A 27,957-nucleotide genomic window follows, 5' to 3' on the forward strand; every position below is an offset into this window, starting at 1 on the left:
ATCACACCTCAAGAATACTGATCACCCTTTTATAGGTCTGACAAAAGAGAAGAAGGGACAATCTGTTATCTGATCAGCACTTCATTCTATGTAGGCCCTTAGACCCATGGCAAGCCACAGAGGTCTGCCAAGAGAATGGGAGTGGTTGGGACCCCTTTCTGCAGCAGATCACACTATGGTTCTCTGGCCTGAAGATCTGCAGCTGTGTGCAAAACTTGTTGCCCGTGGTGCAGTTTGCCTTTTCCCTCCACACAGCAGCAATTCGCTGTATACCTGAGAGCTGTCAGCCATGCACTTTAACACCACAGGTCTGGAAGGGTTTCGAAATTCTTAAAAGCATCTAAATTAATCTGTCCCTATATCAACCTTGTTTAATCCCCCTCAACCTACAACACAGTACATTATCACCACCAAACTTTGACATATTTTAATTATTTGTGATAATTTGATGTTTTTACCCCTTGTTCTGGAGAATGTTAATAACTTTATTTGGACTATTTCAAGTTATTCCCTTATAAATAATGCAACAAATCTATTAATCATTAGCTATCCTTCAATTGCCTTCTCCATCAATCCACTTCCTAAAACAAGAACATGAAGAAAGAGGCCGGAGGGGAGAAGAACAAACTCCATTCCCTCTGAAACAAGGAAGGATATTTTCATTACAATAAAGGCTTTTGATTATGCAAAATGTGGTTTGGAATAACAAAGAGGAAAATGAGCCTTGTGTGTGCAAACAAATTGCAGGAGACCTCAAATGTTTAATATGGAAATTAGATCGGCTTTAGGTAAGGCAACTGAGGCTTTAGCCTTGGGGTGGCCGTACAGGGATTTGTTGTTTGCAAGCAGCTCTCCAATTCATGAACTGTTTGCCAGAACTGGGTAAAGATTGGGTCTTATAGTGGGTCCCTGGGGGATTATACTGAATGTTTACAGCTGTCAGAAAGAGTAATAATCTCCACAAAGACTTGCCCAACTTGTTAGAATCGACTATTCTTTTTACCAGAATTAAAAGGAAAGAATGTTTTGTCACATGTTGTGACACAGATTTCAGTCTTGAGAACAACCTGATATCCCACTGTCCTTGGAGAGATGTTTTTCTGTCAGAAAAATAAAAGATGGTCATTTTTTTTTTTTGCCTTTCAGATTTCATTTTAGGAAGATCATGGATGGAGGTGAGGACCAGCAGGGTCCTGTAAATAGCTTCCCAAAAACAGCACCCGCCCTCAGTACTTAGGGCTTGGGGGCCCTCAGGATTGAGGCAAGCAGCGAGTTGGCAGTTCTGTAAATAGTAAAATACCTTGATGGGTAAATGGCGGTCCGGAGGAGTTGGTGCTCCTAAGCAGGCTGTATGTGCATGCTGATTGCTTTAGACAACGTTATGTATGAAAGGGACAGGCCAAGGACAGTATAGCTGAAAAAGAAAAGGCTCAAAAGTTTTGGACACTGACCATTGATCAGGATCTTTTTGACTCGCTGCAGCTTTTAAACCACACTTTTAAAAGCTTACAATGTATAGTCAGATCATAGTCAGCAATTTCGGTACAGAAGAGGAGCCTTTAACTGGGAAAGACTGTAGGCAAGGCTGGAGTTCAGCCATAAGGTGCCCAAGGGTGCCTAATACATGGGAGGACGGGAGGATTTTTTCCTAGGGTACCAATACCGCCAGGTACAAAAAATATGAGAGACAGGGAGCCTGCAGAAGTTGAGTATCCAAAAATAGGATTTTTCCTTGAATGGGCATAGTAGAGGTCTACCTAAAACAAGACTAAAAAAAGCCTATTGAGGGCTATTCTCTGCAATACCTTTTTTGTCAATAGATGACCTCAGTTTGTGGGCCAGCATCATTTAACCCACATCCTCCAAGCCATGGTTGTCTGGGACTCACTTCAATTCATTACTGGACGGTGAAAAGATTAGAAGCTCAGAGATGAGTTCATCTCAGTCACTCTCTTCCCATCAGCATGCATCTTGTCAGCACATGAACTGATTTACTCCTCTTACACTCTAGCTAGCACTCTAATACCGCTTCTTCCTCTCACACTCTAGTTCTGTTGTACAAGGGCTACAGGACGTCAAATTCAGGTGCTTATACTGTTTGCATCTAAATAATAAAGTATTTTTTGACCTAGAGTTCATAATTATCTTAAAAAGAGGCCCAGAGAAAATGAAAAGAGTACAGGGGAAGAAAGTTAGAAATCAGAATTGCAGGTAACTAAACCACAGGCAGGCTGTGGGTAGTTCCAGGGCCAAATATTTCCAGGTATAGATTTTGAGAAGTTGTGACTGTCCTAGCAGCTGGCACCAAACCATGAAAGTAGTATGACCCCCGTCACATGTTCTATTTTTGCAAGCCTAAACTCTACAGTGTACAGAGCCCAAATTTAAATCACACAAATTATTAATCCACAGTGAGACTCTGCTGAGCACATTCTCTCTTAATGAGTAATTTATGCTTTATACAACTCATTCAGACGTGAAGGGACGCAGGGCCAATTTGCCTTTCTTCTACAACACTGAAGACCAGCAGTCTGTCCTCAAAAATCTTCTCTTTCGCCTTACAATGTGAAACAAATTGCACCAAGATATAAAAACAAGGAATGAATTACGTCACCAAATGCAGTTAGTTTGCAGTGGCCAGGCGGCTGCCAGAATACACACTAAGGCTTCTATTCAGTATGCGGCTAAGCCCCTACTCTGTGCTGGAGTGCCACACAGCTCCATTCAAATGAATGAGATTAAATGCTGCCGACTACAGCGGCTACACAGCAGTTAACCCTTTCCAGAAGGAATTCTGGGCTATGATTAACGTGTACCTTGGAAACCAAATGAGCACAGGACTGTGCAGAGCTGGGCCAAATGGGGGGGGGGTTGGCAGTTCTATAAATTATTCTAACCAGTGTTTAAATATACAACCAAACATTGCCAAGATGAAAGAATAATATACACACTTCAGCACTACTGAAAGCTAAGGAGCATCATGGGGATCCAATCCAAGACATGTAAAGTGCAGGTAAAATCTAATTTTTTTTATTGTACATAAACTATGGAATTGGTAAAATCTCTGTATGTTTTTGTGTTGTCAGATGTTATTCACTTCCTTTATGGAAGGCACAAAAGCAACTGTGAAGATTTCCTCTTTTAGACAGTTTTCAGGTGTCCATTACCTCCTGCTTTTGTGATAGCTGTAAAAGTTTGGTTTTACCATCACTTTTGGTTTGGTTTGGTTTTACCATCACGTGCTGAAGTGTGTATATTATTCTTTCATCTTGGCAATGTTTGGTTACAATATTAAAAATCAATACAGATGTTCTAACACAAATGCAAAGCTGAGGACATGGTTTTGGCTTCAGAAATACTTTAAACTAGAATTTTATGAAGTTACAAAGCTAAAAGAAGCTTATTTATAATATAGGTAGTCCCCGGGTTAAGGACATCCAACATATAGACGCCTCCTAGATGCAAACAGGGCTTCCCTGCTTGCTGTGTGCAGAACAAAGCTTGGCCAGTTTGCATGACTTGTAGAAGAAATCTTTTGCTGCACAGCTGAGGTTGTGGGTGATCTTAGGGGGTGAGCTCTTACTGCAGCCTCTGCAGTTGTTTCTTTTTGCAAATCAAAGCACAGCTTGCTCCAGAAGTTAATGAATGACTAGGCTCCATAAAGATTTTTTTGCTTTGTTTGTGATTAACTCGCAGTGAGGATTTTTTACATTAACTCACACCATGCTGCCTAATAATATGTTGAGATAAACATCTGTCCTAATTGCATTTATTAAAATAATGTACCTGTTCTGACCTACATACAAATTCAACCTTACAACCATTCATACAAGTTCAAACCTACAGTCTCTATCTCGTATGTAACCCGGGGTCTACCTATATATAACCCCCTATGGTTAATGCCAGAACTAAAAAGTGCACACTGTTAGCATATTCCCATCTTATATTTTATGTGTTCTGACTTTGTTCAGAAAGGGTGCTGGAACAACTGACTGCCATCATGGAAGACATAAATGACATATTTTCCCAGCACCCCTCCATTTTTTAAAGTGGTATTTATTCTTGGAATTTATTATTACTCAATCTGTTAAACATCCTAAAATCACATAGAGCGTTTTTATTGAACTTTATTGAGTTATTTAAATGATTAATTGAAGTACAGTATGTATGTGATGACTAATGTACTTTGCAGTTCAGTGTCAGCCTTCAGATATCTTTATCCAGTATGACTTGTTACCTGGACCCCTTTTGGGTTAAATCTAAAATCACTGTATTGTGGACAGGACCCATGACAAAGATTACTGGCGAGTTTCTTATTTCATAAAAAAATCTCTAGTAACCCCTTCCATCACCAAACAGTTCTGAATTCTTGAGCATATGTCCTCCATAAATAATACTGCCCATCACTGTTGTGATTAAATGAGAAATTGCCTTCATCTCAAACTCCAGCAGTAGAGAGCCATAAGAAGGACTGTGAGGTATATGAGGTCTAACTTTTGATATAATAGGTAGGTGATGTGAGAACCTATACAGGGGGTTTAAAACAGTAAAATCTGTTGAAATTGGTCCCATATCATAAAATGGTAAGTTTGAGACTTGATAAATTTAAGTTTTTTTTACTTTTCAATAATAATTGAATGATAAAGAACATAGCAAAAACATAAGGAATTTTCCAGCGTGCCAAAAACAAGCCAACACAGTAATGGGCAATGCACCCCTATTGCAGTGCACCACAATGCACATGCTTGGAGAAACAAAAAAAAAGTCAGGTTAGATTTGAGTTTTTAAAATGAATAGGCGTCAAAATGCAGCGTGCCATAATGCATCACACCTTAACATACAATGATAACACAACACAAAGTGTGATTGGGGTTCACTATTTGTTGTCTGAGTTGAATTGATATATAAATTCATATAGCAATCTTATACACAAGTTACTATCCAGATCAATAATTAACTAAAAGAAGAAGAAGTGGATGGCTCATTTAGCAATCATTAAGCAGTGGTGAACTGACTAGATTATTCTGCTACATTGCCAGTTAGCCTCCATCAACTCAAAAACATCACCTAATGATTCTCTGGGTGTCATCCTGTAAATCAGTGATCCAGGAGGTTTGAAGTCTTAGGTTGAGGTCAGATGGATGATTTTAAATGTAACACATTTGTTAATAAAGACAATCTATGTGTCTTTAAATAATAGGGATCACCCAACCTTGTCACAACAGTATGGGAGAGATATAGAAATGCCTCCTATAGAATTTTGTAAGGGCAATGGAAGAAGCAAGGAGTGACAGAAAGATTTGGTCCCAAAGATGGACAGTGCTTCTTAGGCACAGAAGACATGTATACATGTCAAATCATTGCATTTGCTTGTATTGGCTATGCTTATTTCTTAATATCTCATCATCTCAGTCCATATATTTCATATAATATACAGAGACTATACAGGAGGTGAGTGGAAATCTCTCCAAAATAAGATGAAGTCTAACCATTGGCCTTGGTCATCAGAGTACATACTCCTATTGTAAAATATTCCTCTATTCCTTGTAAGGGACAACCTTAGCCTTTAGGTTACCACATTGCTAGAGGTAGATAAACTAGGTTACATTTGTTTTAGTTTAGCTTTGTGGTTGGCAGTGTAAACATTGTCTGTGAGCCTATTTTTGAAGTTCCACTTTTGAATTTGGCATCAGGCAGGGCTCTATTGCAGAGAGGAACAGACAATGTCCCTTCTGCAATAGGCGCTCTTATCTGTCTTATCACCATCTCATCTGTTCTAAATTCACTGAGCTGCATATGGGAAGCCTAGCGTTGACTGCCAGGATACCCAGCATGTCTTGACTTCCCCTGCGGGTGCCGGGTCTGTAAAATTTGCAGGTCCAGCCAATCAACTTGGCCAAAGACCAAAGATCGGAATGAGGAAGAGAAGAAGGAAGAAGATGGTGGGTATATACTGGGTTTATTTCCACATTAAGGTTCACATTGGGCATGATGTATTAAAGCTCTCCAGGACTGAAGAATATAGACTACAATCGGTGAACCTGGGTGATCCAGGAAAACCTAATAAAGATTTATGAAAAATGATTTGCTATTAGTTGGCAAATGTTTTAATTCCTAGCACAGGTCTTTTGAAGGTTTGCTGCATCACCCAGGATCTCCGATGATAGTCTATTTTCTTCAGTCTTGGAGAACTTTAATAAATCTGACCTATTGAACTTGTTGCTACTCATCGCTTTCTGTCCTGATGATTTTGATTGCTTTTAACAGTACACAGATAAAAACATAATACAAATATCTAAAATCTAAACATAAAATAATTAAATTTTCAGAAATTACAAATAAATGATCTCAATGCTCAGAAAATATTGGATGTGTAGGATAACTAACTATTTAATACAACATTAAACTGTATGTGGTTATTTTACAATCTACAATAAAGTCACATGGATTGTTTGGTTTGTAAAATAAAATTCTTTTTAACAGCAAATAAATATAAATAAATAAATATATATATATATATCCCACAGTATACATACATATATGGTTTACACATACATACAGTGCTTATTTATTATATATCAGTAAGCCACGCACTATACCTATGGACCATATATACCCAAAGAAAGTTTTGTATATATATATATATATATATATATATATATTTATATAGATTATTTATAAATTCATGTATTACAGTTCATAACAATACAGGTATATATCTAATCCAATCATTTAGAAAAAAATAAAATCATATTTTAATAATCTCAAATAATCACTTAATATCAAAAATCAAATCATTTTAATGTGTTTGACATAAAATAATACTTATACTTAATGTCACTGAATTATGCGATACCTCATAAGCATTTTGCTCATTTCCTGCCCAATGCCCACACAAAAATAAATCTGGATTAAACAGGGATTTAATTTCTCAAATTTCTCTTCAGTCTGACATGTGAAGGAACATTTAAGGTTGTCTTGTAAAGCTATTGAAGTTTTTTTTTCATCAATTGCACATCAATCTTACTTTACCTTGCCACTGATACCTTTTTTAATTTGGACTTTGCCTCTTGGTTTTAGTGACTGCAGCAGTATGTAATCCGACCTGCTACCCTCTCATTTACTACTTTCAAATTTTAACTTGGATTTCTGGAGGTTTTGAAACGTTAGGTGATGAACTTGCAAATTCCTTATGTGGTTCACTACCCCACAAGAGTAAATTATTAGAGGCAACTGGGGAAGGTCTTGTGAAATGAAAAATATATCCAGTTTATACCTAACATTGTGTTCTCTTTTTCTTGTACAGACAAAACTCAAAAAAGAAAATAGTTAAAGTGATACTTTTACTGGCTAACTGGGCAGAATGCCCCCCAAGCTTTCCAGTCAGCTTGAGTTTCATTTTATTAAAAGTTGCACACAGGCAAAACACACTTTGGACCCACCTTCCAAATTGGCGGTGCTGCTGCAAAAACATGTTATAATTTTTTGTGAACCCATTGGGGAGAATTTTCCTCACTTCCTGACTTTGTAAATAATGTACATGAAAAGGAGGGCGCAGTTCTCTTCAGGCTGGGAAGGAAAGCAGCAACAATATTATTGTAGAAGGTCTACCCCTTACTTAATCAAATGTGTTTTTGTTTTCAGTTCCAGTTGGAATAATGTTACTTGCATTCCAATTCTACAGGGAAGAAAGGGGAAAACTCTCCAGTAGGTTAACATATAGGAACACAACTGGAAATTTAGGTGAAGTTGGGCTAAAGAGTGCTGCACTTCTGCAGCTGGGTAAGGGGTGCTGGCGATGGATTTATACCTAATGCAGATTACAGCCTAAATTTCCAATAATAGTATAGGAAATGTATAGTAGAGGGCAAAAAAAGTAGTTATATTTAACTGCCATAGTGGCTCCATCTCTATCATGATACCACCATTATGAATCTTTTCTAATTATGTGCAGGAGGTTTTACAACAAACTTGTGACATGTGAATGATTCATCCATGTACTGTGAAACATACTTAAAAATGGAGATTTACTTTTTGAAGCTCAGCTATAGTTTTAACCATCTATCCCCCCCCCCCCCCTTTACCTTTACTTAAGAAAAATATGTGGTACTTTATCTCTGGGTCAAGCCATTAAGGAAATATTATTATCAGTTCTGTTCCATCTTTACCTTCATTATGTTCTCTTTGGTATAGGTGGTAATGCCCACATGGAATACAGAGCCTCTATGATTGAAAAGGAGAAATGTGCAGGGACAGTCAGCATAGGGAGAAAAGGGAAACACGTAACTTTTTACAAAATAATTGTCAGGTGTGGGGAAACTCTTACTATATCAAATTTTTGCCTAATGTATACTTGCCTTGGTTGCCAATGGGAAAAACTCTCCATACATTAGTGGTCACAATGACGCTGTTACGGGTAGTTAAAATGGTCCCTGGTTTTATGCAGCTGGCTCTGCCGTGTGGTGCAAGCAACAACTAATAGGAGGTCATTGAACGCAATGGGCAATCAGGGAAGCCTGGTTGAGAATGGCTGGGCTACATGATGCTGAAAATCCTCCAGCCAAGAAATTAGACAGGCTTTAATAAAATAGGTAAATCAGGGAGGTTGCCTAAACATATAACAATATTACATCCTTTACAATGAATTCTATAAAATACAATGATATGCTTCCTAACCAGCATAGCATTGTCGTTATTATTGCTCGTTTTTCACAGAGCCATGTTTTCTGTCTTTTTATCCAGCTTAAGATGGTTTAAAGTTCTTGGATATGGTAGTCACTGTACAAGATAATCAGACTAATTGAGTATTAGCAGTGTCTGTGACCTGGCACCAACATCTTGGCAGCAGAGAGGCAAAGACATATGTTTATACAGCTTAGAAGTGACAATTCCTAAGTCAGTCAGGTTCCTTGTTTCTGTAACGCAGCATGTACAAAATTGATTCCTTACATTTAAAATAATCTTTGATTTTGATTTGAAGCTCCCAATTTAATTAATGTTCAGTGTTGCAACTACATCTTTTTATGGCCTGTTATGGTTCTAAATGCAGGTTAATTTTGTTTTATCTGATGTTTTTCTACTGTTTTTTAAGCATTTTTTACTGCAGATTTTCCACTGCATGTTTGGGGCATTTGTCCACTTAATGGTATTATGTGGGTGTAGGGAAATCTGGTGGGCTAAGTCAAACTGTTTTTTTTTTGTCTTGGGTGCTCCTAGGGCTTTATGTCAGGAATCAAACATTCCCTCATGGAAATCCTCCAGGTCCATGTGTTTCAAAGGCAGTAATTCATTCTTATGGGGAAATGTTTAAAGGAAAGTCAGATTCCTTGTATTTAAAGTAAAGCCCCCAGAGTTAGATCTCTGCCAGAATTTCTAAGGACCCCTTTCCTATTTTGCAGTGTTTACACACATGACCCCTTTGTTGTAAAATTGAATGCACTTCAATTCACTACCTGGTTGTGCTACAATGCAGGTACGTCTAATGACTATTATTGCACGCCCCATACCCACGTGCAATAATAGTCGTTGGAAAGGATCTTTCCTTGCATTAGGATCCTCTGTGAATCCGCCAGGATGGTCGTTCGGACAACTGGCGCTGTACACACGACAGATTCTCACCCGATCGGCCCTGAGCTGATTATCGGGCGAGAACCGTTGGACATGTGTACATAGCTTTAGTGTGTTAAGTGTTACTTAGAATGAAAGACATTGCACTGTTTGTTACTGTGGGCCTGATTTATTAAAGCTCTCCAGCACTGGAGAAAATAGACTATCATGGTGGAACCTGGGTAATCCAGCAAACTTGGAAAAGATTTGGTCCAGCTACAGTAAATGATTTCTAAGAAATCCATTCCAAGGTTGCTGAATCACCAAGGTTCTCCCATGATAATCTGTCCACTCAAGTTGTGTGGGAGGATACACTTTCATCTGTGAAGTTGGGTGATCCAGCAAACCTGGAATTGATTTCTTAAAAAGTAATTTGCTATTTGTTAGAAAATGTTTCAACCCTGCACCAGATTCATTCCAGGTTTGCTGAATCACCCGGCTTCACTGATAAAAATGTATCCTCTCCTGCCTTGGAGAGCTTTAATAAATCAGGCCCAATGTGTGAATAAACCCAAAAGGTATTCTAGGGTTACTCCTTTTGCATTCTCTATAATATAACCCTTCATATTAGCCCAGAAGATGTGACATTCAAGAGAAGTCATCTTCACAGGATTATCCTAAAAAAGGTCCATACAATAGAAGAGCACTTGCATACAGCTCTCTGGTGGCCTTTTTCTTCTACTATCACACCTTGTCCTGAAGCCTCTGTCTCTCTCTTCAGTGTTGGATATCTATCCCCCACCATGCACTTTCTTTCCATTATCTAACCCTCCATTATCCAACCCCACCACACTACAAAACACAGCAGTGGTTTAGGGGGTCACTGCTTGTCATTGACTTTACTTTACAATGTGTTTCCTGTTCAATTAAAAAAAGTTTACTCTTTTTAAAAAACGATTTTCCAAAAAGAGGACCAATTAAAAAGCGGAACTGGCCCTCTGAAAAAAGAGAAAATCCCCAGAGTTCTAGCATACAGAATCTGCATGTAGGGGGTATGCAGTCGATGTTCAGGCACCAAGGGTTATCCTGTGAAAAGCTGACACTACAAGCTGTCAGCATATTTAGACAAAAAAATTTAAGATAAAAAATATGGTTTTGATCCTGTAGGAGGGAACAGCTGTGGGAACAACAGAGCTTTTTCTTTATCAACATTCTTTGTTCTAACAATCTGTCATTGTAAGCATTTGGAGTGATTCTGCTGTACTGGGGCATCCAGTTGCCTTCAAGGCAAAAAGCTGCCAGCCCCAGAAGTATACAGTGGGCACACACACTTTCATGTTACACTGTACACCTCAAAATATTGGTCAAATAAGGACATGAGAGCAATGCAAATAGAAGATCTTGTGTGTCTGTGGCACAGACCTGACAATATTCATTTCTGCAAACAAGCAAACTACAGTAACCAAGACAAAACAGGAAAAGGGTAATAGAACTTGGAAAGACCAACATCATGTTCCATTGGGGCTGTCATACAATGGCAATGTATGTATTTATCCATATTTATATGATCCATATGATGAACCATTGCCCATGGAACCATTGCCTTTTCTACAGGGAAAAAGTGTTGGCGCAGTACTTCACATTTTACAAATCCTTTACTTGCATTAGGTATAAGGTTGAAAGTTGAAACGCTTGTAAAATGCAAAATGCTGAATTTTTTCTACATGCTGGGATGCAGCAAACTGTATGGAGACAAATGAACCATGATGATATCAAAACTATGGCACAAAAAGTATTTACAGTCACAGACATTTGTATTATAGTAATTTTCAGGATTCTTTAATATTTGCCATATTTCCTGTTGCCAAACTTTAAATGCACATAAAGATGTTGAAGAGAATTTGACATCTGCTGAGAAACCAAAACTTCTAATGATGATCTCTAGTGTCCCTTGCTGTTCCCAGTGGTTCCATTTGCCAAACTCTGTGTCACAGTTGAACCATGCAGGTTGGCAGGTGCAGCAGGAGACACTGGAGAACAATAGGTTGAGAAACTTTGGTTTCTCAGCAGAAGTGAAAAAAAAGGTTTCTCTACAATAGAGTTGTATTTAGAAGCAAGAGAGGTATTTACTGTCACTGAAAGCTAATTCCTGCCAAAAAAAGTATAACGGTTGTTTTGCAACAGACAATCAAAAACACAAGTGATTTGCCTCTACCTTCCATGCAATTGTTTCCTACTACTTTATGTCTACAAAGTGTACTGGCAGTGCCCAAGTTCCATGCTGATGATATAAAGGTTTTATTATTCCAAAGACAGAGTGCAGCTTTACATCACATTCCTAGTGGTCCATTTTAGAAGGTAAAAGGTAATGTGAAAAAATGTGATAATTCAAAGCATCCAATCTAAAATGCTTTTTATTTATCCATATAATGACAGTAAGTTTTAAAACCTTATGGGTTGTTAAAATTTCTGTACATGTTTGATCTTATAATACCTATGTTAACTGTTCAGCCTCTATGCCAGTGTTTTTCAGGGGTCCATCTATGTATGTATACTTTGTGCCCCTTCCTTCTTTGTCCAGAGACCCTTTTATTAATTGAGGGTGGGGACACATGCTCCAAATCAGGCCATTTAAACTTTTTCTTAAAAAAATGGGAATTACAGAGGTTGCTTGTTCCTTGAGCAGTCAGCAATCTGTGCTTCCTAGGTCACTTTAACTGACATCAATGATTGTTTTGGCAATCTGTAAGGGTGACATTCTTCACACTGGCCAGCAATTCTCCCTACTGACCACCACACTAATATAAAATTTGAGCTGTAGGGAAAGTAATTATAGCAAGGTTTCCCTAAGACATGAAAATTATTTTAATCGTTCCCCCCCAATTAAAAAGTTTGAGAAAAGCTGCTCCTTGCCCATGCTTTAATGCAAACTGTCCTTGGATGATCCCACTCAAAGCTGGTATTTCTTTGTGATTAGATTTTGTTGCTGCAGTTTCTCCTGGGGATTCCAACAGTGAGATCTTTAGACTTGAGTTTCCAGGTCCAACCACCTGCTGTGACCATTACAAGGCCCTCTACTGCTCCTTTTTGTTTGTTTCCATTTATTTTACATTACAGAGATTTTAGTAGGGGGAGGGAAATTCCTCTTTGATGCAGCAGGAAGAATAAAATTCCATGGTGCTATGGTGGAGCTAAGAAACTAAGATCTGAATGGATATCATAAATCTAGTTCAAGTAATTCTAGTAACTTCACGTTAACACATTGGGCTCTATTATAAAACAGGGAACCAGACCTTCACTAAAACTCTTCCTCTTTGTAATCTTCCAGGCCCATGTGTTTGAATGGCAGCAAATGATTCCCATAAGGAAATGTGTAAGGGAATGTCAGATTCTCAAAGATAGAGCCAATCATACACATAACCTTAATTAACACTGATGTCTCAAAACAAAAAGAGTCAACAGCAGTCAGTATGGCCGTGTAGTTAAAGGGTCAGTCCACCCAAAGGGATATTTCCTCCTATATATCCTAATATAAGCTACTCCAACATTGACCTCCCCCTGCCACAATGCCTAGCTCTTAACCTGTCCTGTTTTTGGCTGTTCCTGCAATTTTTGCATATTCCAGCTCCTCCTTTTGCATTCTTCATAAGCAAAGGTAATAAAATAAATTAAAAATCCAACAGGGAGAATAGAAACCCCTCTTCATGTTCACAAAAGAAGGTCAACACAGAGATCCCACCAACAGAGATAAGATTGTTAGATGACTCAACAGCCAGTTTTGGTAGATTGACCCTTTAACCTTATGCTATATACATGCAATTGGTAGGTAACTTGTGTATGGCAGACCCGGGTAACCTTGCTTACAGGACCCAAAGTCGCTAGATCTTAATATTAGGGTTTACAATTTTGAAGAAGAAAATATAGGCTTAAGCTCTCTAAACCAAACCAAAGGATTGCAAATGGAAACAATATTTGTTACTTGATAAACCAATGAGTGCTGTACACCCAGCGCCGTTCTGTTCTATGGAGAGCGGAGGACAAGCAAGCGGCAGCACAGAGAAGTGATCAGTGGCCGTTCCTGATCCTCCATTCCTCAGTCCATGGCTGATTTATGAAGGACATCTGGGGACCGTTCTACACATTTTCTACAGATTTTTGCCCTGAAATGAGCATGACTGTTTATTTCGGGTGAGAATAACCTGGTGTGTGTACATAGCTTTAGGCACACTGGGCCTGATTTGTTAAAGTTCTCCAAGACTGGAGTAGATAGACTATCATAGGAGAACATGGGTGATCCGGCAAACCTGGAATGGATCTGGTCCAGGATTGCCAGCAAATAGCAAATTATTTTAGGGTGATCCCGGTTTGCTGGATCACCCAGGATCTCCCACGATTGTCCATCTTCTCCAAACTTAGAGAGCTTTACTAAAGCGGAACTAAACTGAAAATTAAAAAATGTACCTTTAATTACGCCGATCCCTCGATCATGCTGGAGAAGTTTTTGATCGATTCCTATGTCGTCCTCGAATTTTCCTTCATCCCGGTGCAGAGGCAGTGCTGGGTACCGCCATATTCCGCCTTTTTCTGGCTACGTCACCCGATCTCGAACTGCACAGGTGCAGGTTCGGGTGACGTAGCCTGCTGTAAAGGGGAAAAAAAGAGAGCTGATCTCACTGCGCATGCCTGAGATCAGAATCTCTTTTCCCTCAGTGTAGGAAAATGCCCCTGAGATCCGGCATGCACAGAAGGAGCGCGATGCGTGACTTAAGTATCCCGGGAGGCCCTGCGATGATCAAGACAGAAAGGGGAAGGGCTTCACTTTTTTTTTAAAGGGTGTTGCAGTTAAAAAAAGAATATTATTATTACTTTATATAAAGGGGTTGTCTACCATTTTATGTAAAGTAAAAACTTTGAGTTTAGGTCCACTTTAAATCAGGCCCGCTAGACGCTTGTTTAGAAGCTGCGACCTGTCCATCAGGTCATGCTGGGCCCTGTAGTTCTTCACGCCGGTAGTACTGTAGGTGGATTACGTCTATAAGGAAGGTTTTGTGACTGGGCATTCCTAGCAGCACTTGATGTATAATTACTTACTTGATTCCCTATAAGTAGCTTACACTAGGAGTTGAGAAAGCTGATTACAATGTGAATATGTCTATGCCAATGCACTAGAACTGCACATATATGGGCCTTGGAAATCAATTTCTGCAAGGCCGTTAATCAGCCGGTAACAATAAGCATTCACTTTCATTGTATGTCAATTAAGTTGTTCACAAGACAAGAGGAGGAGGACTGGTAGAGGATAAAAAAGAAGGTTTTCCCGGCAGCAGAGTAAGGGGAAGACTCCATCACAGATAGATTAGGGGCATAGTCCTTGCGCTCCTTTAGATTGTGCGCTGGTCACATGCTTAGCACCGGTCACTAGGCAACCGCAAAGCCCAGGGAAAAAAGTTCTTTCTAAACTTGCAAGCTGTGGCTGAGAGAGGCTTTGTGCTGCTAGCGCTCATAACATCTGTTCAAGCGGAGGCTGGCAGCTTTCTGACTGGGGGCAAAGGAATCTTCCTGGCCAGAACATCAGACCCAGTACTGAAGTGCTCTGCAGCTTCTTTCATGGCTGAATCCCCCAGCCGGAGCTGATTTTAAGAGAGCTTGTTGATAAAGTACATATGAGCCCAAGCTGAATGCAATTTATTCCCTAAAACACTATTAATAATAATGGCCATGTTTAACAGGTTTTGTAAATATAAAAGTTTCTTTCACTTTTTATTCATCCTTCCTATGTCTTATTTGCAACCACTTCCTGTCTATATGCACACCGGCCACGGCTGCGTGTCCTATCTACAGGTGGTTTTTCCCATGATGACAACTATGGAACATGCTTGTGTGATTTGTGCCAGCATTATGGCTTTTAGTCTACATGGGTAGACAGGGTGACAATGCAGGACACTAAAGTTAGGAGACAGGGACAGAGTTGTCACCATACAAGTGCTGAAACAAGCGACATGGTAGGACAAGCAGGTGTTATTTATTGGGAAACTATAAATTACAGCCTAAATTATTTTTTAGAGATTGGATTTAGATATATTGGAAGTTTTCATGCAATTTACAAGCACAGGATCAACTAATGCATTACACTGCATATCATATTGATATATTATCCACATTTAAACACCCTTTGCACAACTTAATTTGTCATAATAATAGCTTATTCAACAGGATTTAGGGGTAGCTAACATAAAACTCAAATTTCATTCTTTATTACAAGATAGTTAAATAAAGTACCCAGAAACTTTTATTGTCTAATTTTTGCTACCCTTCCAAAGTCTTAGACCTTCTGCAGCAGCAACAGGTGACGTTTGCCATTGCATTTTGTATAATGTTATATGAATGTTATGCCCATTGGTAACACAGCAGATGTGCAGACCTGAGTACCCACCACATAAGAAACTAACGGGGATGCAATTATCAAAATAACATGTCTCTTTTTGGTGAACTGGTTTTTAGGCAAGCTCAGCTATGGTCACTGTACTACCAACATCTACCTTTCCCATACTGGCACAAAATACTTTATATCACACAGATTTGTATGCTTTATATACGTCTGCTCCGCATAGCCATACATCCTGGAGTAAAAAATAACTTTACTAACTACTAGTTCTAATGAGATTAGTGATCAAAGAATCTATAGATTTATCTGTTTTCTAGGTACAGTATATAACTACAAACTATATACAGAAAATATTAATATAATACAACATAATAAAATATAACATATTATTGCAGTAGATCAGCCTCCTACTATAATATTATCATTTTAATTAAATAATAAAACAACATTGCACAGAATGCTCTACTTTTGCATACAAAAGTATAACTCCTACTGACCAATCAGAAATCATTGTTTATTATTCTGATCAAGTTACTTAAATCTGATTGGTTGCTATGAGTTTCTTTACTTTGTATGAGCTAAAATGTATACATATTAGGAGCTCCTGCAATAACATTACACTATACATAAATACTAACAATCTTAAAATAAAATACATCCTACTAGTTATTTGTTTTTTTCCTAGCACTTGGCAAACAAAAAATAGAATGCTAGGAGTACAGAAGTGTGTAAATAAGTGTATACAAGTGAAGAGAAATAATAAACACTGCATGGTTAGATCCAGCTATGTACCACCCAGTGTCCTGGTGGCTGGGTCAGATGGCATTAGTGTCTGCAGCCTTACCCTGGCAGTTGATGGTCTGAATGCAGAAAGTGAGGACCAGTCCTAGGATGAGAAGAGTTCCCTGCATTCTGCTCATATCTCCCATCTCTGTCTCATGGAATGCAGTGGACCAGCCTGCTAGCAGAGAGCTGGCCCAAGTGACACTGATGAGAATTTCCCCTTAAGTAGCCAAGTGGATGTCTTTTTTTCTTATCCAGCTAGTTGTAGATGAAAGGCGTGTCTTCCAGCTAAGGCAACACACTCCCCCCTCCAGACATCACATAAGCTCTTTAGATCTCCCAGCCAGGGAACCAGCATGGATGCAGAACTTGTACAGACAGCTCACTGGTCAGGATAAGGATAAGACATACAATGCAATACATAGTAAAACAATACACATTGTATACAAGACAAAATATACCTAGATCATGTCTTTGCTAGCAAGGTTGGGAAATATTATGAAAGGTGATGATTTTAGCAGTTGCATTTAAGGTTATGAGAAATTACAATTGCACATTTGGAATTAGTGATGCCAATAACAACCCAATTCCAAAAAATGAAAACACAGATCTGGAAGGTGATAGGCGGTGATGGCTCCAAAGTAAATTCAAAAGGGTCATTGTTTATAAAACAGATTTGTTTCTATGTTTCCCCAATTTAGGCTCTGTAAATTAGAAATAAAGGTGGATAGCTTGTGGAAAGTACATTTCCAGAAAACAAAAAAGCTGATTTAATCAAAGTTCATCTAAACATTAGGTGGCTGAGATTTTTATTTTTGTGTATCATACATAATCACTTTGGGTTTTTTAATATTTTGTTCACTTGTTTTAAAATCTAAGTGTCAGATCTGGCAAATCTCTCATTGAGAACAACTGATAGGATGGATCCATGTGCTGATTCAGCTTTTTTATCCAATGATATCCATGTATGATTCCAACATACACAGGATGAATGAACTATTCATTTTTCTATAGAGAAAGGAAAGGATTGCAGAGAGACATTTTTCAGCCCGCTGAACAAAACCTAGTGATAACAATTACTTTTAATTATGAAAATTAATTCTTACACAGCCTGATTGTAAGCAGCAAGGAAAGCAATGCTAAGGGAAATATTGAGTCTGGTATTACCTTTGCTTACATGCAAATTGCCTTGAAAATGCAATTTGCCTGGCTTATGGTTGATTTTGGCCTTGGTTGATGTTACCTTTGCTGATGATGTTGGCTGATGGTTGATGTTACCTTTGCGTCATTGAGCAGACAAGTTGGATAGACCGTCAAAATGCATATACTTGCTTTAGTTTGCTGCCTGAGAGACTACACCAGCTATTGTAAAAGCACGACAGCCAAATAATTATCATTTTTAGAAATAGAGGACAGCAATGGCAACTTTTTGTTTTCCTAATGCCATTTTAATTGGACAATGCAATCTTACCCTGCCAATTGGTAGTTTAAATGCAGAAAAACTTTTAGCTTCCTAACAATAGGCCATCTAACTTTTCTTCCTAGAATTAGGGACGTGGGCAGCCTGCAATCAGACTGAATTTCCCGTTTAGGTAAACTTTCCATAAAAGAAATATTGGGTTGGCCATTGCTTTGTTCTGAAGATGATAATTGCCTGGCTGTTATGAAAAACCTCTGCCTTAATTATTTCATGAGATGCTGACCTGGAAAATGCATGCAAATAAGGAGAATCTGAAAACAGGAGAGTCCATATCTGCTACTGTTTTTTGGTCAGTTAAGGTACTGAACACGAGGGACACCATGACAGCCAGGCAACTAGCATTTTTGGTGCAGAGAATATTAAGACCAAACTCTAGTTTCCTTTAAGGGGAGGCACACAGAGTAGATTGTGGTAGACCAGAAGTAAATGTCTTCCTAGCCCAAAAGTGCTAAAGGAGCGCTTCCATTAAAGCAGAACTAAACTTGCTATACTCACCACCATCCCCGGGTGCTGCCTTCCTCTTCCTTTTTCGATTCCTGAATATGATCTTTTGCCATCTTGATTGGCTGGGCCAGGATGACATGGCACGCCGCTGTTATTTCATTACTGGTACAGCATATTGTAGGAGAAAGGTAAGGCAATACACTTTCTGCAGCCATTGCTCACCTCCAGATTAAAGTGATAATCAACTGGCTTATATACTGGATTCAATAAAATGACTTTCTAGGTCACTGACCAGGAACAAATATGCATATCAAAAAAAGAGTTAGGCTCAGTGACCCAAAGTGATGAAGCCAAAGATCACAATGAGAAATGTGAAAGTTGCATTTACACGATAATCAGCATTCGGCAATGGCAGACTCCGAGTTTCTTTCCAAATTAGGAAACATTCTCAAAGCAACATATTTTCCATTTTCCCAGTTGTAAAGATGGATGTACGTTTGTAAAGAGTACCTGTCTATTGGTACCAGCACAGATAGAATAGGCATAAATTGCCTAAACACAATACATCCAATTATTCAATCCATCTATTTATTCCACATTCTATCTAAAGCTAGTTACACATGGTTGAATGTTACCTGGACCTGGTCAGTTAAATCATTTCAAATCTGTATAGAATAGTTTATTTTTGGCCATTTAAAAAATGTTTAGTAAGTAATAACTAGATCATCCAACAAGATTGTACTGAGTATTACCAGTTTATTCCTGGGTTTCTTTGTGTTATATTCCTTTTTGTGATTATTTGATTAAAAAAAAAAAAAATTGGAGCAGTTATCAGATTTCCCTAAGTTATTGATGGTATTTTTTAATTCAATTCACACAATTTCCTCCCACATCCAAAACATGCAGTTTGAATTATTGCCCCACTGCCACCAAAAAATGGCTTTAGACTGTACTAGTGATATTTGACTTTAGTAGGGTTTTGAGTCCCTCAGAGGAATAGCTATTGACTGACTAAGGACTTTGAAATGTGCTGCATAATATAGTACTATATAAATACAAGGTAATAATATTCATAATAATAATTTAATTCTAAAGCAATCAAAAGTGATAAAAAAAGAAATTCATCCGACCTGACATTTTTCTTTTTATTGGTAACTTAGATCCTAAAAAAATTTACATTACATCAAAAATATCAAATAAAAAAAAAGATGGGGGCAGTGAACAAATGTGCACAGATAATTAATCCATGTTCAGGGCACCCTAGGGAACTGGAATGACATAGTCCTGGGGTCAAGCCACATGAAACATTAGGGGCAATTAGAATATTCAATGAGTTTTTGGCACTTTAAGGATAACAAAGAAGAGGAGGACACACACTCTGCCTAACTCCCCCACCTAGTCTAACCCTTCAGCTCTTCCCTCTCTCTCCCCTATGTCTCCTGTCAGTGGAAGAGCATAGAGCTTGATAAATTCCTTGCACTCAAGGGTTTTTCTATTGTTCTGTGCTTTGTTTCACCGTTTCCAACCTAGTGGAATTCTTGTCGTGGTTTCACAGCGAGGATCATTCTAACTAAACGTCACCAGCTGAGTTGTTTTGTAGAACTGAATCTCTGAAGTTGTTTTAATCCAAAAAAACACGCCTGAAACTAAGGGGAGATGGGGGACAGGGAAACCTGCTGGAAACCACTTGCACTAACTATTTGATAAAAGGACTTTAATTCCTTATTGTATATCCAGCTTACATTGCTGCCTAATGAACAAACTCTGATGTTTACATATTGGCTCAGATTTAATAAGGGGCTCATCTTTACTCCAAATGTGCAAGAGCAAATACAAAAACACCAATTAGTGCAACTCTAAATTCCTGTGTGTATTCAACAATTATTTGTGCAGGGGATTTTTTTAATGCATCTAATGTAAAAGAATAATCAGAATTTGGGGAAAGGAATCAAAATCTAACACTTGTGGATGCTTGCAGGGTCCTGTGAGGTCCAGGGACCATAGGGTGCCACTGTACATATTGAACCTCTAAGCCTGGAACCTGGCCAGGTCATTTGTACTGGAGGAAATTACCTTTGCCAGATTTTGGACATACTCCATGGATCTAGACTGAATGGTGCCTGAATACTTCTGGATGCATAGAAATCAGGTTTTTATCCTCTTTTCCTGACTACAAAATCAAGAGACCCAACATTAGTGGGCATTTCTCCATTCAAAATCAATAGGGGCTCTTGTCCCAATAAACGCCAATGTATGGAGGCCCTCCTCTCGATGAACACCAATCAAAGCGGGTCTTATCTCTCTCTCTCTCTCTCTCTCTCTCTCTCTCTCTCTCTCTTTCTCTCTCGATGTAATGGCATTCTTCTTTTGCTAAACATTAATTTAAGGTAAACCTGTTCTTATTGACATTAAACACAGGGTGTCCTTCTCTAATATTAGAGAACTTCTTCTCCAATAGCAAACTGGTAATAAAGGATTCTTTTTCCTCTGACCACCAGTGTAATAGACAATTACTCTATTTATTAAAATACCAGGGGGTTCTACACTGACCACCTATGATAGGGGCTCCTTCTCCAATAGAACACTGCTGATAAAGGGTAATTTTTCCTTTGACCACCAATCCAAAGAAGCATTTACTCTGTTTATTAAAATACCAGGGGCTTCTACACTGAGCACCCTTACCAAGCCCCTTTGACGTTAGTGTAAAATTCTATTGTTACAGTGGTGGTCAGTGAGAATGTATCAGAAGCAACTACATGAAGCAACACTGGAGAAAATGAAATGTAAGTAATTGTTGCTGTAGGACTAAACCTTCAAAGGACCGTTTATTTCAACAAAAATCTTCTTATACAATTTTATGTGCATTTAACATATTTTAGGCATGTTACTTGCATGTAAAAACTTCCCTTTGTTGACTTCCAGAAGTTCTGAGTTCACCACCTTGGAAGTGATGTTAGAATCTCCAACAGACCCAAGTGACATTCTACAGCATTCCCCTTTACTCTTACCCCAGCAAATACCTAAAAGGTGGATGTAGAGAGGAGAACGGGAGGGGTTGAGATGCTGAGTCAGCACAAATAGTAATTAGATATTCCCAGGAGAAGAGTTATGCCATGCAAACCAAAAGGCACATTGCGAGTTAATAAGAAAAAAAACTATAGATCGAACTACTACAAATAAGCCTTTTAAAATATGCAAATTTTCTGGTTCAGTAAAACAATAGACAATTAGTGTAGATTAAAAATTTAAATCAGAGAATAGGTATAATTTACATACTACCTGGACTTACAAAAATATGCATTTATTTGAAAAAAAATTGCAAAAAAACCCTGAACATTGTTACCAGCATTACCAAGGGCCCGGTACATTAGGTGGTGGGCTGTATAGGAAAGATAACTACCATGGGTTTGCTTGTTCTATTTGGTGTTGAGACACTCCAGGAGCCTTCAGGTGCCGTTGTGCTGTAATGTTCTCTTTTTGTGTCCCTTCACCATTAAGCAGCAATGGGTGCACAGGCATACTAGTTCCAATCTTTTCATTGCTATAAATGTTCCTTTAATGAACACACAACCACTAAACGAAAGATATTTATTGGCATATTCTGTTCAGTTTGCATCAGGAGGCATGAGTTTCCTATGTCGGCCAGCCATTACCACAGCCTCAGCACGAAGTTTCATATGACATTGTCTTCTCAAGCTCTGAGTGTCTGGTTTCCATGGCAATTGATTGCCACTTTTTGTTTCCAAGCTTTTATATAGCCTTTTATATTCTGATTTGTCTACTGGTTCTGGTATGTTGGCAACCTTCCTAGCGAGGGCCAAGATGTCACTTTTTCCATGCCCATGTTGAATACATTTCAGCCTGCATTGATGGTCGTGTGTTTACTTACCATCTCAGGAAAATGATCATTAAAAGGAAAATGTGTGGCTTTGTTGTGAAATTACACAAACCCAAAGGCTTCCCGCACTGACTCCATGTTTCCCTTCATGGGAGCTCAGTGTGGGGCCTTTTAACTTTACAAAATGATAGTGATGGAAGCATATCTTAATATAGAGAAAAATGATGTCTATTCTTCCACTACGCAGTATGTACCCATTGGGACTCTTTACAAAATACATACAGTATACATTACAATATTATTTTAGAGAAAGAAAATATCTAGGTTTTAGTTAGAATAATATTGCACAAACATCCTTATTATGATTTTGGACAAATTAAAACTTTCTCTGTAAAATTTGTTCACATCTAACTAGGCCTTATACTTTGGATGATTGGATTATCTGGGAATCTGAAGTGAAATCAACATGACTTGTGTAGCCCAGAGATTCACTCTGCTTTTGCCAGGGCAAAAGTGGAGAAAAAATGGTGCAACAACCCCCCCCCCACCACCACCACCACTACAGGCTTCCCAAATAAAGACAACACACCAGTTTAGGGTAAAGTGCCATTGCAGCAGTTTATTATCAAAACACGTTTTGTTAACTAAAATTAAACCATCTTTAAAAAAAACAAATATATAACATATAACCATATAACATTATAACAATACCCCATCGTCACAGGTTGTAAGTCCTCAAAGGCCCTAACTCTCTGTTGGGTTGAGTTTTCTCCCATAGAAGGGTCTGCCACTTACATGATATTATGGCTTCCAGCTGCCCTACAAGACTATCAATTCCGGCAGCCCACAAACACCCACACACCCTCTTTTGGGGACACCTGCTCCTGAGATAAACACTTACAAGTCTCCCATATCATAGATGTGTTCACCAAACCAGAACCCAAACACACTGCCTTTGAGGACCCCAATCCGCCAACCCAAAAAAAACTACAAATCCTTTCCCTGTACAACCTAATAGGAGGGTGGATGATTAACTTTTTTCCTCGCTGTCCTGGTAAGAACGACATTTTATTTCCGGTTTCCTTTCTTTCCTCTCTCTTCCCTCCACCCCTCCATTTTCTACCACCAATCACCTTTTTTACCTGCCTCCCAGAATACTTACCTCTTTTTATTATAAATCTTTTTCCTCCTGTTCACATAGTCATGCAGGCCCTCTACCTACATTCCTCTATGTTCTATTTGTCTCCTGGCCATACTTTGATTTTAGCAACCAATTCTTTGGTCATAGATTTGGTGTTATTTTACATCTTTGTAAATATAAATTGAAAGGAAACAGGCCCAATGATCAAGGAAATCCTAACAGGAGCTCCTATCATTTAGATCATCTTAAGAGTGATCCTGTAGTCTACCACATCCCTACCCCCCAAAGATTTTAGGGTAGAATATAGTGCACTGGTGTTCAGTGTTTTGAAACTGATGACTATACCACTACAGGTCAGCAAATCCATTGGACATGTTAGTTAAGCACAAAATGGCAGAGGCAGAGGACATAATTGTGCAATAGGACAGGTTGCTTCAGATGGTCAAGTCTGGGTTAAGCAACATTTATTTGCCCAAAACTGAGGTCACTTGACTACATAAATATACTAAATGAAATCAGGTTGTTCCATGAATATATTTTTTTCTTCCCAATTGACATTGACATATTCCAAGATGACAATGCCAGGATTTATCAGACTCAGATTGAGAAAGAGTAGTTCAGGAAGCAGGAGACATCATTTTCAAGCATAGATTGGCCACCAGAGTCCAGATCTTGACCCCATGTAGAATCTTTGGAATGTGCTGGAGACTACACAGAGGTCCGATTCTCCAATCATCAGTACAAGATCTTGGTGAAAAATAAAGCAACTCTGGATCAAACTGTTGTGATATTGCATATGCATAAAATCATAACATGGCAACCGTGTGCAAAAGTTGGTCCAACAAAATATTAGTAAAATATTAGTAAAATATTAGAAATGTTTGAATGTGACATTTTTGGGCGAGCTGGTGTTTATTACAGCATAGTATAATTTAGATGAGGTATGCGTGTTAGATTTCTTTTATGTTTTTTTTTTCTCTTTTTTACCTGGCCATCCTACAAATACTGCACTTTCTGTCCCTTTGTACATACACTCACACTTTCATTATATGTATGGCATGAGCCATGGTTGTCACACAGTTCAGAAACACTTTAAGTGAAAACTGTTACAGAATTTTCTAAATAATTGCTGTTTTAACAAATATAGCTCCAGCCCTGGAACTCAGTTTCTGGAATCTTGAACTGTATGTACAAAAAAAGTTGAAACTGATTAAAAAAAAAAGTAGCCTCTTAAAGAAACTTAAGGGACAAAGGTACTAAAGCTACATACAGACAGATTTTTGAGTTCCAAGGCCAACATTCAACACATTTAGTATCACTTAAACTTTTCCCCAATGTAATTTAGTGATCTCTCCTGCTGGATTATTAAATGATTCACAGGGACAGCCACTGTTGTTTCCCAATGGGGAGCGCACAGTGGGATGCCTTCCATTTGTCTTCAACTCTCCATAGAACTGAACAGTGATGTCTGTGCTTGTTCTTTCTACAGCCACTGGAAACAATCACTAATAAACATTTCCAGTGTCAGTTATAGCTTGTGTATACATAGCTCTAACATACTTTATCTTTTTTCCGCCACCATCTTTCCCCCTCCCCATAACATACATATTAGGTCATACATGTATTTACATATAAGCATTACAATATTACAAAACAATTTTTTCTGGATTTTAACTTTGCTGCCCTTCCAACATTGCACGGTCTCAAACATCAAAGCAGTACCTCTGCTTGTGTACTGCAGAATCTATTCACTTCAATGGAAAGATCGTTTGTCAGTCTGTCATGTAAAGTTTACTGATCTGACAGATTACAATCTGTGTGTGGTCAGTTTAAGGCTATGTACTCACTTCATGATTACTGTCACTGCAAATGATCTTTCATGATTATTTCTAGTGACATATAAATAAATGAGTGCTGTATACACAAGACAAGCACATCCATTTGTTCATATCACCATATTGCCATATCACCATAAATTACCTCTATTACTTTCCCAGTCTATCAGAAGATTATCTTCCAACTTGGTAAATAGATGAATGAAGCATATGTGTGTTGATGCATTGCTGTGTAAAAAATATAGTACATATATATATATATATATATATATATATATATATATCACTGAGATGGATAAAGGAACACCACCCAAGGGTAAATACTTTGTGGAATCATCTTTTTCTTTAAATACAGCCTTAAGTCCTTTGGGATCATTCCTAGTGGTGATTTATGACCATTTGTGAACTACAATCTTTAAGTCATTCTACAGACCTTCAAAAGTGTAATGTCTGAGCTCTGACAAGGCCATGCAAGGACATTCAACTATTGCTGCTTCAGTCACTGTGTGATCAGTTTTGTTGAACCATTGCCATGTTGGAAAGGTGAGCCTTCTTTCTGCCTGCTGACATCTTTCTGGTTTTCCCACAGTTTGAAGGTATTTTGCCCCATGCATTTTCCTCCAAATCTGACAATGGCCCCAGTCCCCGCTGTGGAGAAATACCTTCACAACAGGATACTTCCACCTTCATGCTTTAGGGAAGGTATGGTGTACTTTGGAAGGTGCACTGGCCAAATAGTTTGATTTTATTATTATCTGACCATAACACCTTTTTGCCCCTTGGCCTAAGAATCTTCAAGATGCATTTGTGTCCTTACTTGAACAATGACTTTTATTGTTTAACCCAACCATATAAGCTATATTTGTGGAACACTTGAGATATTTTAGGGTACATACATACAATGACCATGCTTTGAAGTTGCCATAGCCTCTCTGACCACTTTCCTCCGTCTTCATCCATTCAGTTTAGATAAAAGACCAGATCTGGTCCTAGTAGCACAAAACACTTTCCACCTATTATTTATACACTTTACTGTGCTTCTAGGGATTGATAAAGCCTTTGACATTTTTTTGTTATTTATCTCCAGATAGGAGCCTGTACACTTTGTTCCTGAGATCCCTGAGATCTTTTGACAATATCTTGCCACCCTTAGTTGGTTGTTTGTCTCCATTTGTGTTTGTGTGTCTTTAGGCTGCAAAGCAACAAAATGTGAATATTGTAATCTGACAAGGCCATGCAAGGACATTCAACTATTGCTGCTTCAGTCACTGTGTGATCAGTTTTGTTGAACCATTGCCATGTTGGAAAGGTGAGCCTTCTTTCTGCCTGCTGACATCTTTCTGGTTTTCCCACAGTTTGAAGGTATTTTGCCCCATGCATTTTCCTCCAAATCTGACAATGGCCCCAGTCCCCGCTGTGGAGAAATACCTTCACAACAGGATACTTCCACCTTCATGCTTTAGGGAAGGTATGGTGTACTTTGGAAGGTGCACTGGCCAAATAGTTTGATTTTATTATTATCTGACCATAACACCTTTTTGCCCCTTGGCCTAAGAATCTTCAAGATGCATTTGTGTCCTTACTTGAACAATGACTTTTATTGTTTAACCCAACCATATAAGCTATATTTGTGGAACACTTGAGATATTTTAGGGTACATACATACAATGACCATGCTTTGAAGTTGCCATAGCCTCTCTGACCACTTTCCTCCGTCTTCATCCATTCAGTTTAGATAAAAGACCAGATCTGGTCCTAGTAGCACAAAACACTTTCCACCTATTATTTATACACTTTACTGTGCTTCTAGGGATTGATAAAGCCTTTGACATTTTTTTGTTATTTATCTCCAGATAGGAGCCTGTACACTTTGTTCCTGAGATCTTTTGACAATATCTTGCCACCCTTAGTTGGTTGTTTGTCTCCATTTGTGTTTGTGTGTCTTTAGGCTGCAAAGCAACAAAATGTGAATATTGTAATGGGATGTTTTTTTCCTATACTCAATAAATGAACTGCAAAATAAAGTCATTCACATAGGGTTTTCTTGTATTTCAACTAAAGAATCTTCTATGCAAAAAAACTTTATATCAAAATATTACTATTATCCCATTCTTCTCATACGTGCTGCATAAAACCCACACTTTTACATGGATCCTTTATATTTTTAAATTGTCTGTAGTTAATATTAATACATGACTACTAAAGTTTAACCCAATTTGTGGAGATGATAAATCTCAGAAAACTAAAGAAAACACCAGCAATGCACAGGAGACCAGCAGTCCATGTAAATGAGATGAACTTTGTACTGTCTTTTCCCAAAAGAATTGAATAATATTTATCTGAAGTTCCTTTCGAAGCACTTGTGTTTATTTCATTTCATTGCCCTCATTTTTAGACTAACATATTTAATTAAACTAAAATGATGTACAAAGACTATTAGCATGACTTAAAATTAATGGATGTTAACTACCCAAATGTATGGACTGCTATATTTATTTCATTACC

At 38.3% G+C, this 27,957-nt stretch overlaps 1 protein-coding gene across 1 annotated transcript in view; it reads right to left on the bottom strand.

Moving 5' to 3' along the window:
* The window catches only part of LRP2 (LDL receptor related protein 2), a 118,921-nt gene extending 101,994 nt beyond the window's left edge, over nt 1-16,927 (bottom strand). The window contains 1 exon segment of the mRNA XM_072419091.1: nt 16,776-16,927. Coding sequence (XP_072275192.1) covers nt 16,776-16,860 — 85 coding nt within the window. The 5' untranslated portion in view covers nt 16,861-16,927.
* Between the last annotated feature and the right edge of the window lie 11,030 nt (nt 16,928-27,957).

The sequence above is a fragment of the Pyxicephalus adspersus genome, chromosome 7 (assembly GCF_032062135.1).
Source record: "Pyxicephalus adspersus chromosome 7, UCB_Pads_2.0, whole genome shotgun sequence".
In the NCBI taxonomy this organism is placed as follows: Eukaryota; Metazoa; Chordata; class Amphibia; order Anura; family Pyxicephalidae; genus Pyxicephalus; species Pyxicephalus adspersus.